Raw genomic sequence first — 13,491 nt, forward strand, 5'->3', positions numbered from 1 at the left:
AGTTTATTATATTTGTTATTTTTAAAAAAAATATGTTAGATTTAACTCAACTTTTTACCGATCATGTTTTTCATAATATATCTATATCTGTTTTATCAAACCTCGATACTATATAGGTACCTTATTATATGGTATGGTATACTCGGCACTCAGCCACACATATCAGTATGATCAACCATGATATTTGCTATGATACTACAAGATGTTTGCAAAACTCTAGACCAATTTGTTATATTGGTTATTTTTTAAAAATGCATTGGATCTAATTTTTCAGCGATCATATTTTTCATAATATATATGTTCTGACTTGATGTTTTTACAAATTCTAGATCAATTTAACACATTGGTTATTTTTTGTGTTACATCCAATTTGTATTTAGACCATGTTTTAGGTGGAGTTCATGCAGCTACATATGTGTCCACATATGCTGATGTGGCCTACTGATTGCACCACAACAGGGTTAGACTGCATATAGAGTTATCAAGCATATATAGGCACCCAAGCACATACAGATTGTGAATGCAATAGATGATAACTCATTACTTTCTGAAAATTAGTACACCTTAAATTCGAATATAATTCATTGGAAAATATTAGCACTTATTTGTTTTGGTTAACATGCCATGCTACACTAACATACATTCTCATATGAGCGTAAAATCATTCTTAAAATTTTTGTTTTTCTAATTTTTTAATTTATTTCAGATGCCAAAGACATTGTTACCTAAATTTAGGAATTACATCTGTTTTCAGATATTTATAAAATATCAAAAGCATAAGTCCTTGCATAAGCACTTGTATAATGAATATGCTCTATCAGTACCTCAACCACCCATATATTGGGGCCCCTTTTTAAAGCCTTGTATTTAGTCTTTACTCCATGTTATCTTGTAAGCATGATCCTTCATGTATTCAAATGGAAATTCATGGCATAGGAATAAAGAATCACCCTTGAGAGATGTATAGTAACGTGAAAAGTCATCATCTTACTATATAAATGTTACACAAATCATTGGATTATCATCATATTATTTTTTCTCTTCTTTTCTTCTTTTTCTATATTTTTAGATTTTTTTAGTTTTTTGCTACTTATGGATATTTATATTTTATTAACAACAACATGGGTCAATGAAATCAATCCGTGGTTGAACCATGGTTGAGTCATTGACTTGTGACCTGGATAATAAAATGGGTCCAGCTCAATGGTTTAAAAGCAATGGAAGGATCTTTTCATTCTCGCTCCCAATTTATCTACTTGCTAATAGAAATATAGAGTAAAGGTACCTCAAGAACAACTAATCAGTCCAAGTGTTTCATTCACTTTTCACTTCAAAGGGATGAATTCAATCCTCACTTTCTTTTCATCTGATAAATAACTTTTATTAAATAAGTCTACATCAAAGAACACTAGGAGGGAGAGAGGGAGAGGTAACGAAAAATAAAACCTTTAGTAAATTAGCATTTAAATATGGCTAATTTAACTCTTTTAATTGATAAGCCATCCTAGAAAATGAGCAAGAAACCATAAAAAGTATGATTCCTTTCGAAATGACAATAAAAAATATAGAGTTGGATAATGCACTAAATGTCAAATCTTCGATCAAAGATTTAACAACTCAAAAAACAATAACAGGTTATCCGAATTGGAAATTCACATTGTCAGTTATGATTTACATTAAAAATGCATAGAATCATAAATTATATATTCTAGAAATTTTAGCCTATGCATCAAGCAGGTTCGAATATAGACAGCTTTAACTACAAGATATGTTCTTTTGCTATGATTTAAGCATCAAAACCTAAATTCTGATGTGTACATGTTCTAAAACACTTAAACCAAGATCAATTGTGTGGATCTAAATTAAGGAGCCCCATCATGTAATTTAACATGCTATGAGAATTGGTGTTCTATATTTTTTAACCCACTTGATGCATTGGTGGGAGACAACCAAACAAACTATTTTGCTTTCTTGGCATGTTTAGTGATAAAAATTACGAATAACACCACATATTTCCAATTTTGGTGGCCTAGTAATTATTTCAAATGGTTAAATTTTCTTACCAAATATTTAAAATATATTTTGTAGTCTAACTCATGTTTTTGCATGTTAGTCAAATATTCTATGCCTAGGAACCATGGATTATATTTCATTGTCTAACAAGTGGTGATATATGAAACAATGTCTCAAAAGAATATACTTTCCCTAAGTTTGTGAATTAACACAAACAGCTGGGACTGAACCAGAAACTACAAAATATATCATTCATAATTAGATCAAGTGATCAATTGAAGAAACAAAACTCATCCATCATGCATGCATGTGTGATTTTGGTTTCCTTACCCTTTCGAGAAGAAATTGATCTTCATAGGGTAGTCTTGTGTTAGTGTTACATCTTCCACTAACTATTTCTAAAAGAAGAACACCAAAACTATAAACGTCTGACTTTCTGGTCACTTGACCCCGAACTGCATATTCTGGTGCAAGATACCCTCTACAGAAACAAGTAAAACTGAAGGTTAGAAAAGGAAAGGAAGTCGATACAGCTTTAAAAAATTGTTTAAGTATTATCTGTCATGGTTTGAAGTGCATTTCTTAATCAAGTTTTTTTATGTTATTAAATCCTGACATCTTATCTTCAAAAAAGAAAAGAATCCTAAGGTAATGTTACATTACAAAAACACAGGATATTGAATGGAATAGTAAGACTCTGATGAGTGAGAGAATAAGCATAAAACTCACATTGTTCCTGCAACTCTAGTGCTGACATGGGTTGTATTTGCAGGCAGTAACTTTGCCAAACCAAAATCTGAAATTTTGGCAGTGAGATCCTTATCAAGAAGAATATTACTTGCTTTAATATCCCGATGAACAATGTGAGGCCGGACTTCCTCATGAAGAAATGCAAGTCCGCGAGCGATACCAATGCAGATTTTAACTCGTGCTCTCCAGTCAAACTGAATGTTACTGTGGGCAGAACCTGACAGTAGGCAATAACTCGGCATATTTTCAAATGCTAAATTATGGGAAGGAACTGACACAGCAAAAGGAATATTATGGTATAAACACTCAAAATAGGTAGAGTAACATTAATTAGGGAGCTACAACTTACCAAGAAGGGTTTGAGCAAGGCTATTGTTCTCAAGATAATTGTAAACAATTATTCTGTGAGTTCCTTCAACACAGCAACCATACAACCTAACAAGATTCTCATGCAAGATACCAGAGATCACAGTAAGCTCAGTCAAAAACTCCCGCACTCCTTGCCTTGACTCAGAGGAGAGAACCTTTATGGCAACAGTAGTCCCATCTTTGAGCCTTCCCTACATCAATCAACTCACAGACAGACAATCACTAAAAATTTCTAACCATTATCAAAACTGATTGAGTATAAAAATATATGCAGGTTACCCTGTAGACAGAGCCAAAACCTCCCTCACCAACTTTGTTAGCAGCACTAAAATCTCCAGTGGCACTTCTCAATTCATTATAAGAGTAGAATGTTACATTTTCAATGCCAGGAATATCTAGAATCAGAATGAATATTATCAGTTGTTTATGTGAAGAGTAAGATGCATATTCAACAGTCATGTACAATGGGAAGGTGAATAATGCATCATTTTCATAAGATGACATAAACAAGATTGTAAGTTGATTCATATGGCACTCAGAAATGATGCAATTACTTACCTTCATCACCTCTATGAGTTTCTTGCTGTGAAGTCCTTTTCCTTCTGAATATGAAAGAGAAACAACTCATTACTGACTAAACAACTGACTTCCCTGTTTGTGTTGAAAGTTGACTTATTTGAACAAAAGTTACCCTGCAAAAGTTGAATACATGATTGAGGAATAGATACCATCATGTACAGAAGAAAACAATAAAATGGAATTATTCAAATTCAATTAGGTGGTAGATTTAAAAGGAATCATGTAAAAGAACCAAATTTCATGGGTTTTTTTGGGTGAATTTCAAGTAATTCATTGCTGGATCAGTTTCTTTATTAAGCAAAGTAATTTGTGAAGTATCCATGGCTATATGATATGTTCCACTGCATTCTCTTAGTGGGTTCAGTATTTACATTATCTTAAATTCAACTGTAATTTGCCTATATTTCTAACAGTAATTAGAAGATGCATAGGCCATAAAAGTGAGGCACTGTATCCTATCTAATCTATTCACTTACTCATAGCAGTACTAGATAAAGAAATTCTTCATGTGGTGAGTGCTCTACAGATGAATTGACAATTAAACAGCTTCCATGAGACTATTTGAAATTAACTTCATTAATCCTCCTTCACTATCCAATCCTGTTATGGGCAAAATTGAAGTCATTGTCATCTTTTCAAATCCTTTTTCAGAAGTTCCATCCATGTTATTTTAGGACTTCTTTTTTTCAGCTCAGCATTTTGACAAGAATTCAAGTCTCCCTGATTATTGTGGCCCTTTTTGTACATTCTTCTTCTTTTTTGCCTTTCTTTAGATGAAAGATGGAGAGTCTCATCATCAAATTACTAAAAGCATAAAACAACCATAAAAAGTACAAGGTGACCTGTTTCAAGGTCCAGAAAGCAATAAAAGATACCAAGAGATGGGAGAAAGGTAGTAGATAACATGGAGAAGTGGGACCAAAGAGATGAATTCTGCTGAATTGCAATCATGTCCTATCTGGGCAAGGGCTTCAGAACCGAAATCCACAAACAGATGAAAAACTGTATTCTTTGCCAAATTTCTTCTTCCAACTTCCTGTTTGTTGAGAAAATCCTAGTAAGTTGTAATCATTTCAAGCCACTCACTTCAACACCAATCCACTTCATCAGTTCCCAAGAGATGAATTATATATCTGACCAGCAGTTTGTGACAGCACCCAACAAGTCACTGCAGGATTTCTTATTCTGATTTTTGACCGCTCAAAAGCCTCCTGCAACAACTATTAGGCAAATCCATGTTCATTTTACTTATCCATATATCTTATTAAGTTCTCTTCGACTTGTTCCGAATCTTTAAGCAGTTCTTGTGCTTTCTCTTTTCTGTTCATTCATCATCCTATTCTCCCAATCAAGGTTCACCAAACCAGTAACAAAGGGCATATCAGCCAATGACCAATTCGGCACAGTACAGGGCTATATCATGCCATTTAGGGGTGTAACAAAATAGGGGGAGATGGAGATAGAGATAAAGGGAGAGAGAGAAAAGGAGAGAGGAAGAGAGAGATAGAGAGTCAGAGAGGGAGGAGGGAGAAAGAGGGAGGAAGGGAGGGGGGAGAGAGAGGCCAAGAGAGAGGGCTCGAAAGGCCTTATTGTCATTTGGGGGGGCGGGGGCGCCGGGGACTTGGGCCTCAGAGTTAGGACTGAGAGAGAGAGGGATGGGGGAGGATGCTTACCAATGATGCTCTTGGTGGAAGGGGGAGGACGAAAGTTGAGCAAGAGCATGCTCCAAGTGGTCGCAAGCATCAACCAAAGGGTGCGACGATTACGAGTAGTGGGAAGGGGAGGTTGTTGAAACATCACGATCCGAAGGGGCGGGGGAGGCTTTTTAGCAATCTGGGGGGAAGGTTAATCAAACCAAACTTGGTGCACCAGGGGGAGGGGGGGTTAATCAATCAAGCTGGTTCCACCTACTTACCAAGCTGATAGGGTGAACAATCCCAATTCCCTATCAGTTCAATTCAGTATGCTCCAAACCATGCAGTTTGAGGTGGTATGGCAAACCATGCTCCCAACTATAACCATACATCTAGTTAAGAAACTCTGACCTCAGCCAAGCTCATCGTGTGTTCAGATCTTCCTTGTTGCCTAAAAATTTGAACATGACATCAATTAAATAAGAAGAATAAGAGGAAGAAGAAGAAGAATGTCAGAGCTTGGTTGCCAAAAGAAGAATAAAAAATTCTACAATTTCAATTTTACAATTTTTTCATAAATCAGTTTTCTTTCAAAAAAATTTGATCAATAAGCACAATCCACAATAAACACCAGCCGTACATCAAAATTATAGAACCACAATGACATAGGAGACACCTACCAATCTTTTCCTTCTCTTGAATGTGAAATCTTGAACTTGCTGCTCGTTTAGAAATTTGGGTTGATGATTGTAAAGTAAACTTATGTTTATCATGGAGACACCATGAGGTTCATTAAGTAACATGGAGTAAGGCAACTAGTGAAAGCCAACAAGTAGTGTCCACTTCAAGGTTCAAAGATACATATGAAAGACTGATCATGGGTTTCAGCAAAACTTATCAACAAGACATTTGATTTGTCCACCAGAATGACATTGGAGACACTAATTAGTCTTTCACTTCTCTTGCTTGTTAAGGGTCAATGACATTATATGGACCAGCAATTGAATGTGGAATCTTGAACTTTCCTCACTGCTCCTTTAAAAATTTGAGTTGAAGATCACAAAGCAAAGTTATGATTGTCATGGAAACATGTTGAGGTTCATGGGCAACACGGAGTATGGCAACAAGTGAAGCCAAGATGTAGTGTCTACTTCAAAGTTCAAAGACCATATGAAAGATTGACCATGGCTTCCAGCAAAACTTATCAAGGAGCCCTTTAATTTGCTGAAGGACTTCTGGTTTATGATAAAGACATTTGACAAGAGAGCAATTTGATAATAGGATGCCATGATTATATGGTCAAGCTGCTCTAGCAAAGCTTACTGGGGAAGCCTGGGATAGGTCAGAAGAGTTCCAATCTCAATGATGTTGACCTATTAGATGAATTATATTCTAAAGCTTTGTTGTTAGGAAATGGCTATGATTTGCATATCATTTGTGAGTTACTACATCTTCATGTAAAAATGGAACCTCCTTTGTTTTTTCTCTTGTATCCACAATTATCCCGATAGCAATGTAGGGCAATCAAATCTTTCATTACCATGTATTTTGTCATGCTCCAGTTTCAAAGTACACAAGTAGCAGCAAAATTCAAATTCCTAATTTTCTAATTTTATTTCTGCAGAAGACAGAAAAAATTATAATATTGGACATGTCCAGAGATTCATATCGGCATCTTGTCTTCATCAATGGCTTGATGGAGTCTCACCATCAACAGGGTGATTGGGCCGACAATTATCCAGCCCTAGGATTAAGACATAGAATATCCAATAAATTCTGCTCAAGGGAAACAAAAGAAAACAATAAAACATCCCTGCATGCACCTTAAGAACTAGCCAAAACCTGGAAAGAAATGTGATCCAGATAATCAGTCCACTCCACTACCCTCAATAGATTTTCCTTAATGAGAAATGCCAAAAACTATCATGCCTTCTTTGAGGAGGAGACATAATAAAAGACATCATGACCCTTCAAGTAGCTTTCAAAATCTATAGCTAAAGAATTATAGGGCATGTGAATTGGAGAAGCTGGCTAATAAGCACGTATGTCCTAAATTAGTGTGGATGCATTGACTCTGAAACTAGTACACCTCTTATGCATAGCCAATTAATAGGAAATGACTCTACCGTTCATTCCAGGTCTCACGGCACCCTCTGTCCTTTATTTAAATTAAAAAGTACACAAACAGATTTATCCCTTAATGCAGGGAACAAATTGTCAATCTTTCTGATATATTATTCCCTAAATATTGTTTTAGAAGGCTCCACGTTACAAATAAGATTTCCTAAGTGGATTTACCCTCCCCTAATTTCCATTTCCAGCTTGCACAATTTCAACATGCCATCATATACTATGCTTTCTCATCATTACCAAACACTTGGAAAAAAAAATAAGAACATCAATGATTCCTTACATGTTATCATCAAACACAAGTTAGATGCCCAGAAGAAGGATTACTTCTCAAAGGCAGTAGCAAACTTGATGAACTTAAGAATGTTATATTATCTAATTTCAAAGTTTCAGACAGTTTTGACTAAATGAGGATAAGGAATAGCCAGAGTGGTTCTTTTAGAGGTGACAAATTGGGAAAGAGGGATAAATGTAGAAGATTAAAAAAAAAAAAAGGAAATTGTATATTTTCAGATCATGGTTGTGGAGACCAGGTCCTCATGATGTTTGTGTGTTGTCAATAGTGATCGAAGGGTCAACATTACAGTACCATCAATAAAAGGTTGGAAGTATGACTCAAGTTCCTTTTGACTTTTGAGGATTTTAAAAAGAAGGGGCCGTAAAGTTCAAATAAAACATGTTTTTAGTGGAGTGAGCTTCAGTTGGCTACAGACTACCTATGCTCTCTAGTCTAGAATTTAATCCAAAAATAAGGTTTGTAATTGTGTGGGGATGGGAGGATGAGGTGTCAATGCCAATAATTTGAATGCATTTACACCATACAGAATGCAAGAAATCAATTGCATCATGTCAAAGATGTTAAGGATCATGTTTGACAATAGAAAGATAGAATGTTTGATAATGAAGATTGGTTGCTTTATCTGTAAATTCCATTTGTTCGGAAGTATTCGCCAAATGAAAGTCCATAATTTAATACTGCAAAATTTGTAAAGTTTAAGTTCATCAATGCACAGGAGTGTTTAGGAGGTCTCATGCAGCCATACTGTCTTGCTAAAGGGTGGTGATGGTTCTCCATCCTAGACATAGAACAAGTGACTGTTTGCTTGCTCTTAATTCTAACTTCTATGAAAATTGAGGAATATGTTGATCAAAGTGTTGAAATCAAAGTTTTGTTCTCAAAACTTTTGGTTGCATCTGTTCCAGCGCTAAGTTTGCAAGTATTGGAGAAAATAAGACATAGATGTCAATCTTTAAGCAACATATCATGCAAGGGAATTGCAGGAGTTGGTTTCATAGTGTGAAATATCGCAAGGACTCAGATAAGACAGTGGACAGTTGGAAATAAGAATATGAAGATACCATTCCAAGGCTCCTCCTTTTAGTTTCATTCTTCAGCAGTTGCCTTTAGTTGTTAGCTAAAAAGAGGTGAAACCTTATATGCCCCACAAAGTTTGCCAATTTATAGTAAACTACTTGCAAGTGCAAACATGTTAATGGATGTCCTCTTGCTTGTGCTTTTCCAAAAGTGCTTTGTACAAAGAACTTCAATGAAAGTGCCTTGAAAAGAAGCACTTCATTAATTATTTGGTGTTAGCTAAAGCATAACATCAAGCACCTTTTACATATATTTGGTTTTGGGAGGATCAAATCTAAATCTTAGACTTGAATTAAAATATTAAAATAATGCTCACTATGGCTCACAGAATCATGTTTTTCAGTCCAGGTTGGATCTGCAATGAGTCAATTAAATTTACCTAATCTAGTTAAACCTCGAGTAGCTTGATCTTAAGTGAGGGAAACTCATTACTTTCAAATATGCGTAAGACAAAATCTAGTTTTCTGAGTTGTCATAAAGCAGACTTTGACTTGTGCTTATATGAGGAAGCTCCTTTTATTGACCATTACCAGACACTTTTTCAAGGACTGCCCTTTTTTCTTTTTTGCCTAAGAATGCATAGTTTTTGTAGTGTCAATCATGCCCTTAGAGAGGTAAACATATAGATAGTAAAGGTTAGTTGTGTGAGCTAGAGAATGATATACTTGGAGACTTCCTCTCATACCATTTGTATTCATGTGCTATTTTGGAACATGATGAAAGAGATATTACATGTCACCTTTACTTACATGGGTGCTTGAGCCTTGAAGTACTACCATCTTCACAACATATTGGTTGAGCAGGACTTCAAAATTTCCTAAACCTTCTTGGATCACATTTCAATCCATAAATCGATCTCAAATGGACAGGATAATGCTCAAAGGCTAAGGGGAAGAGGTTGAATCTTAAGAGACTGTGAGAGTAATGATTGTATCTCTTTCATATCCTCAATTCATGTTACAAGAGGCTCGATATGCAGAGCAACAAAAGTCTAAATACAATGAACCATATAAATCATGATCTCAATCAAATATTTAGTTACTTAATTTATCTCTGATGATTGATACATATCTTCTAATTGATACATTTCCTAAATAGGATTATTCTCAGCACTCCCCCTCAAGCTGGAGCATATATATTATATATGCCCAGCTTGTTACAAATGTAATTTAGCCATGAACCCTTAAGTGCTTTGGTGAACAAATCTGCCAGCTGATCACTTGACCCAACAAATGCAGTCGCAATATCTCGTGACTATAATTTTTCTTGAATAAAGTAGCAGTCAACCTCAATATGCTTAGTCCTTTCATGAAAAATGAGGTTTGAGGCAATATGCATTATTGCCTGATTATCATAAAATAATTTCATAGGTTGTGATTGCGTCATGTCCAATTCTCCCAGCAATTGCTTCAACCATATCAGCTCAAAGTAGTCAAGACCATAGCTCTATATTCAGCCTCTGCACTCAAATGGGCCACAACATTCTGCTTTTTACTCTTCCAGGAGATCAAGTTTCCTCCAAACAATACATAATATCCAGTTGTAGATCTTCTATCAAACATGAACTAGCCCAGTCAGCATCAGTATAGCCAATTAGCTCAGCATGACCCCGATCTTAATACAATAAACCTCTTTCAGGCACAACTTTGATGTATTTGATAATTCAGATTACTGCATCCCAATGTGCCTTAGTTGCAGAATCCAAGAATTGACTTACAACACTAACAACAAAGATGATGTCTAGTTTGATAATTGTAAGATAATTCAACATACCAACCAATTTTCGATATCATCCGGGACCTGAGAAAGGCTCCCCCTCTCCCGGTGCTAGTTTGGCATTCGAGTCCATAGGAGTATCAACAGATTTGGACTCAAGTAATCCAGTTTCCTCCAAAATATCCAACACATATTTTCTTTGACATCTATAGATACCACGTTCAAATCTTACAATCTCAATTCGAAAAAAATACTTCCGAGATCCTAAATCTTTTTTCTAAAACTGCGAATGTAAATGAGTCTTAAGTTGAGTAATACCAGCTTCATCATCTCCAATGATAATTATATCATCAATATAGACAACCAAAATTATTCTTCGTCCCTTAGAATGTCTATAGAAAATAGAGTGATCTGACTGAAATCTCACTGGTCTAAAGTCCAGAACAGCTGAACTGAAGCAGCTAAACTAGACCCGAGAAGACTACTTTAAGCCATATAATGACTTTTTGAGCTTACATAGTTTGCCAAAGCACTCCTCCTGAGCAACAAATCTGGGAGGTTGCTCCATATAGACATTCGCCTCAAGATCTCCATGTAAAAAGGCATTCTTGATGTCTAATTGATGCAGAATTCAGTGATGAATAGTAGCCAGAGAAAGCAGCAACGGACTGAAGCAATCTTAGCTACTAGAGAGAAGGTCTCACCAAAGTCTATCCCAGAAATCTGAGCATAACCTTTTGGCAACAAGCTGAGTCTTTAAATGATCAACCTTTCTACTAGGAGATACCTTCATTGTGTACACCACTACACCCAACGACATCTGAGCATAGTCTTACCACAATAATTTTCAAGTGCCATTAGCATGTAGGGCAAACATCTTTTCCATCATTGCTGCCCATCAGTCAGGATGCATCAATGCCTCTTTAGTAGAGCAAGGAATAGAAATAGAATCCAAGAAAGAAAGAAGGGTTGTAGAGGGAATAGATAAGCAATGACAACTCAAGAAATTATAAATGGGATGAGTAGCAGCAGTAGCACATGTACCTTTCCTATGTGCAATGGGCAGATCAAGTTCAGAAGGTGATGGTGATGGTGATGACCCAAGGTGGAAGGAGCTATGGATACAAGAGAGGTCTCGGCAAGTCTCACTAGAGTGTCATGCACTCCTACTGTAGTGGTTTCTGCCCGAGGCGCCTTCTGCCTGCACTGATATGTAATGAGGTCACTCTGTCTTGCTTTTCTAAAAAAAAACTTAGAGAGGGCATGAAAGTAAATATTCCTAAAGAGGAGAAATAGGAGCGGATGCAACAGTGATGGATGACTCTGATGATGATGTGGTAGAGTTGGAGAATAAAGGAGTGGACTCAAAAAAGATAACATCAGTGCAAATAAAATATCAATGAAGTTCAGAAAAGTAGCACCTCTACTCTTTTTGCCTTCATGAATATTCAAAAAAAATATATTTAATAAAATGAGCAGATAACTTAGATGCATTGAAAGATAATTAATGAATAAAGCATATACATCCAAAAACACGTGGGGTAATGAATAGGAGGCATCTCGAAAAAATAAAACTAAAACAGAAGTCTAATCCTGAAGAACACTGAAGGGCATTCGATTAATCAAATAACATGCAGTAAGGAGAGTACCATCCCAAAAATGATCAGGAACATACATATGTAAAAATAATTTTCATGTCGTTTCAATGAGATGCCTGTTTTTTCACTCAGCCACTCCATTTTGTTGAGAAGTGTGAGAGCACGAGGATTGATGTATCATATCGTGAGACGACATAAAAGACTAAAATTGAGTGGAGAAGTATTTTCGAACATTGTCACTATGAAGAGTATGAACAGAAACTCCAAACTGAGTGTTAATCTCAGCACAGAAAGAAATAAAGATAGAAAACAGTTCAGAATAATTTATCATCAAATAAACTCAAGTTACTCTAGAGTAATCATCAATAAAAATAACAAAATAGTGATAACCTTAACTCGAGACAATACTACAAAGACCCCAGATATTAAAATGAACAAGAGCAAAAGGAGTACTAGCTTGTTTATTGACACAGCTTGAAAACTGAATTCTAGTATGTTTTTCAAGCTAACATGACTGACAATCTAATTCACTAATACTAGACATACCAGAGACCATCTTCTTTAGGATAGTTAAGGATGGATGCCCAAGACGTCTATGAATTTGCAATGAAAAAGCAGCAACCATGCAGGCAACAGGTAATTCAGAGGAGACTAGAGTAGATAGAAGGTAGAGATCTTGAGACTCATACCCCATGCCAATCATCCTTCTCGTCCTTAAATCCTGAATCATAACATTATCAAAAGAAAAAAAATATGACACAATTAACTTTTTTTATGAGTTGACTAATGAAAATTAGATTAAAAAAAACTGAAGAAGAAATAAAACAGAAGATAGGGGTAGGAAAATAGTAGATGCTGCTGTTTTAATACCCCATATAGGAGTAACAGACACATTGGCTGATGTGGTAGATGGTAGAGCATTAGACTTAGTTAAATAAGAGAACAAATTAGGATTAACAGATATATGGTCGGAAGCACCCGAGTCAAGAATTCAAGGTCTAAGAGATGACTGAGTGAGGCATGCAATAAAGTGACCTGATTAAGTGAGCAAGACAATGGATTGAGTCGCCTATCGAGTTGTCTGGCTCTATAAGAACCAAGCATATTCTTCTGTAGATATGATGATAATGGACTATCCAGTGGACGACATACTATCAACACTGAAAACCTCTATCTATGTTGCATTGGCAACCTTGGGAGAAAATCCATACAAGTAACAGGTATCACGACTATATCCTCGCTTGTTGCAGTGACTACATTTGGAAACATTTCCTCAACCACCTTTACCGCCTCTACCATCTTGACTTCCCTCACGAGTGCTAGAGGA

The 13,491-nt window shown here is 35.9% G+C and overlaps 1 protein-coding gene across 6 annotated transcripts in view; it reads right to left on the reverse strand.

Moving 5' to 3' along the window:
• LOC105049080 (cold-responsive protein kinase 1) overlaps window positions 1–13,491 on the reverse strand; it is a 32,844-nt gene that overhangs the window by 16,211 nt on the left and 3,142 nt on the right. For 5 of the 6 annotated variants that reach the window (XM_010928626.4, XM_010928621.4, XM_029265737.2 and 2 more), the window contains exons 3-7: window positions 3,691–3,824; window positions 3,412–3,527; window positions 3,113–3,323; window positions 2,743–2,980; window positions 2,344–2,494 (exon numbers count right to left, since the gene is read on the reverse strand). In XM_010928626.4, coding sequence (XP_010926928.1) covers window positions 2,344–2,494; window positions 2,743–2,980; window positions 3,113–3,323; window positions 3,412–3,527; window positions 3,691–3,760 — 786 coding nt within the window. In that variant the 5' untranslated portion in view covers window positions 3,761–3,824. Of the gene's footprint in view, window positions 1–2,343; window positions 2,495–2,742; window positions 2,981–3,112; window positions 3,324–3,411; window positions 3,528–3,690; window positions 3,825–11,610; window positions 11,768–13,491 lie in introns of all 6 variants that reach the window. The other variant, XM_073260778.1, reaches the window with a different exon arrangement.

This window comes from Elaeis guineensis, chromosome 7 (assembly GCF_000442705.2).
Source record: "Elaeis guineensis isolate ETL-2024a chromosome 7, EG11, whole genome shotgun sequence".
Taxonomy (NCBI): Eukaryota; Viridiplantae; Streptophyta; class Magnoliopsida; order Arecales; family Arecaceae; genus Elaeis; species Elaeis guineensis.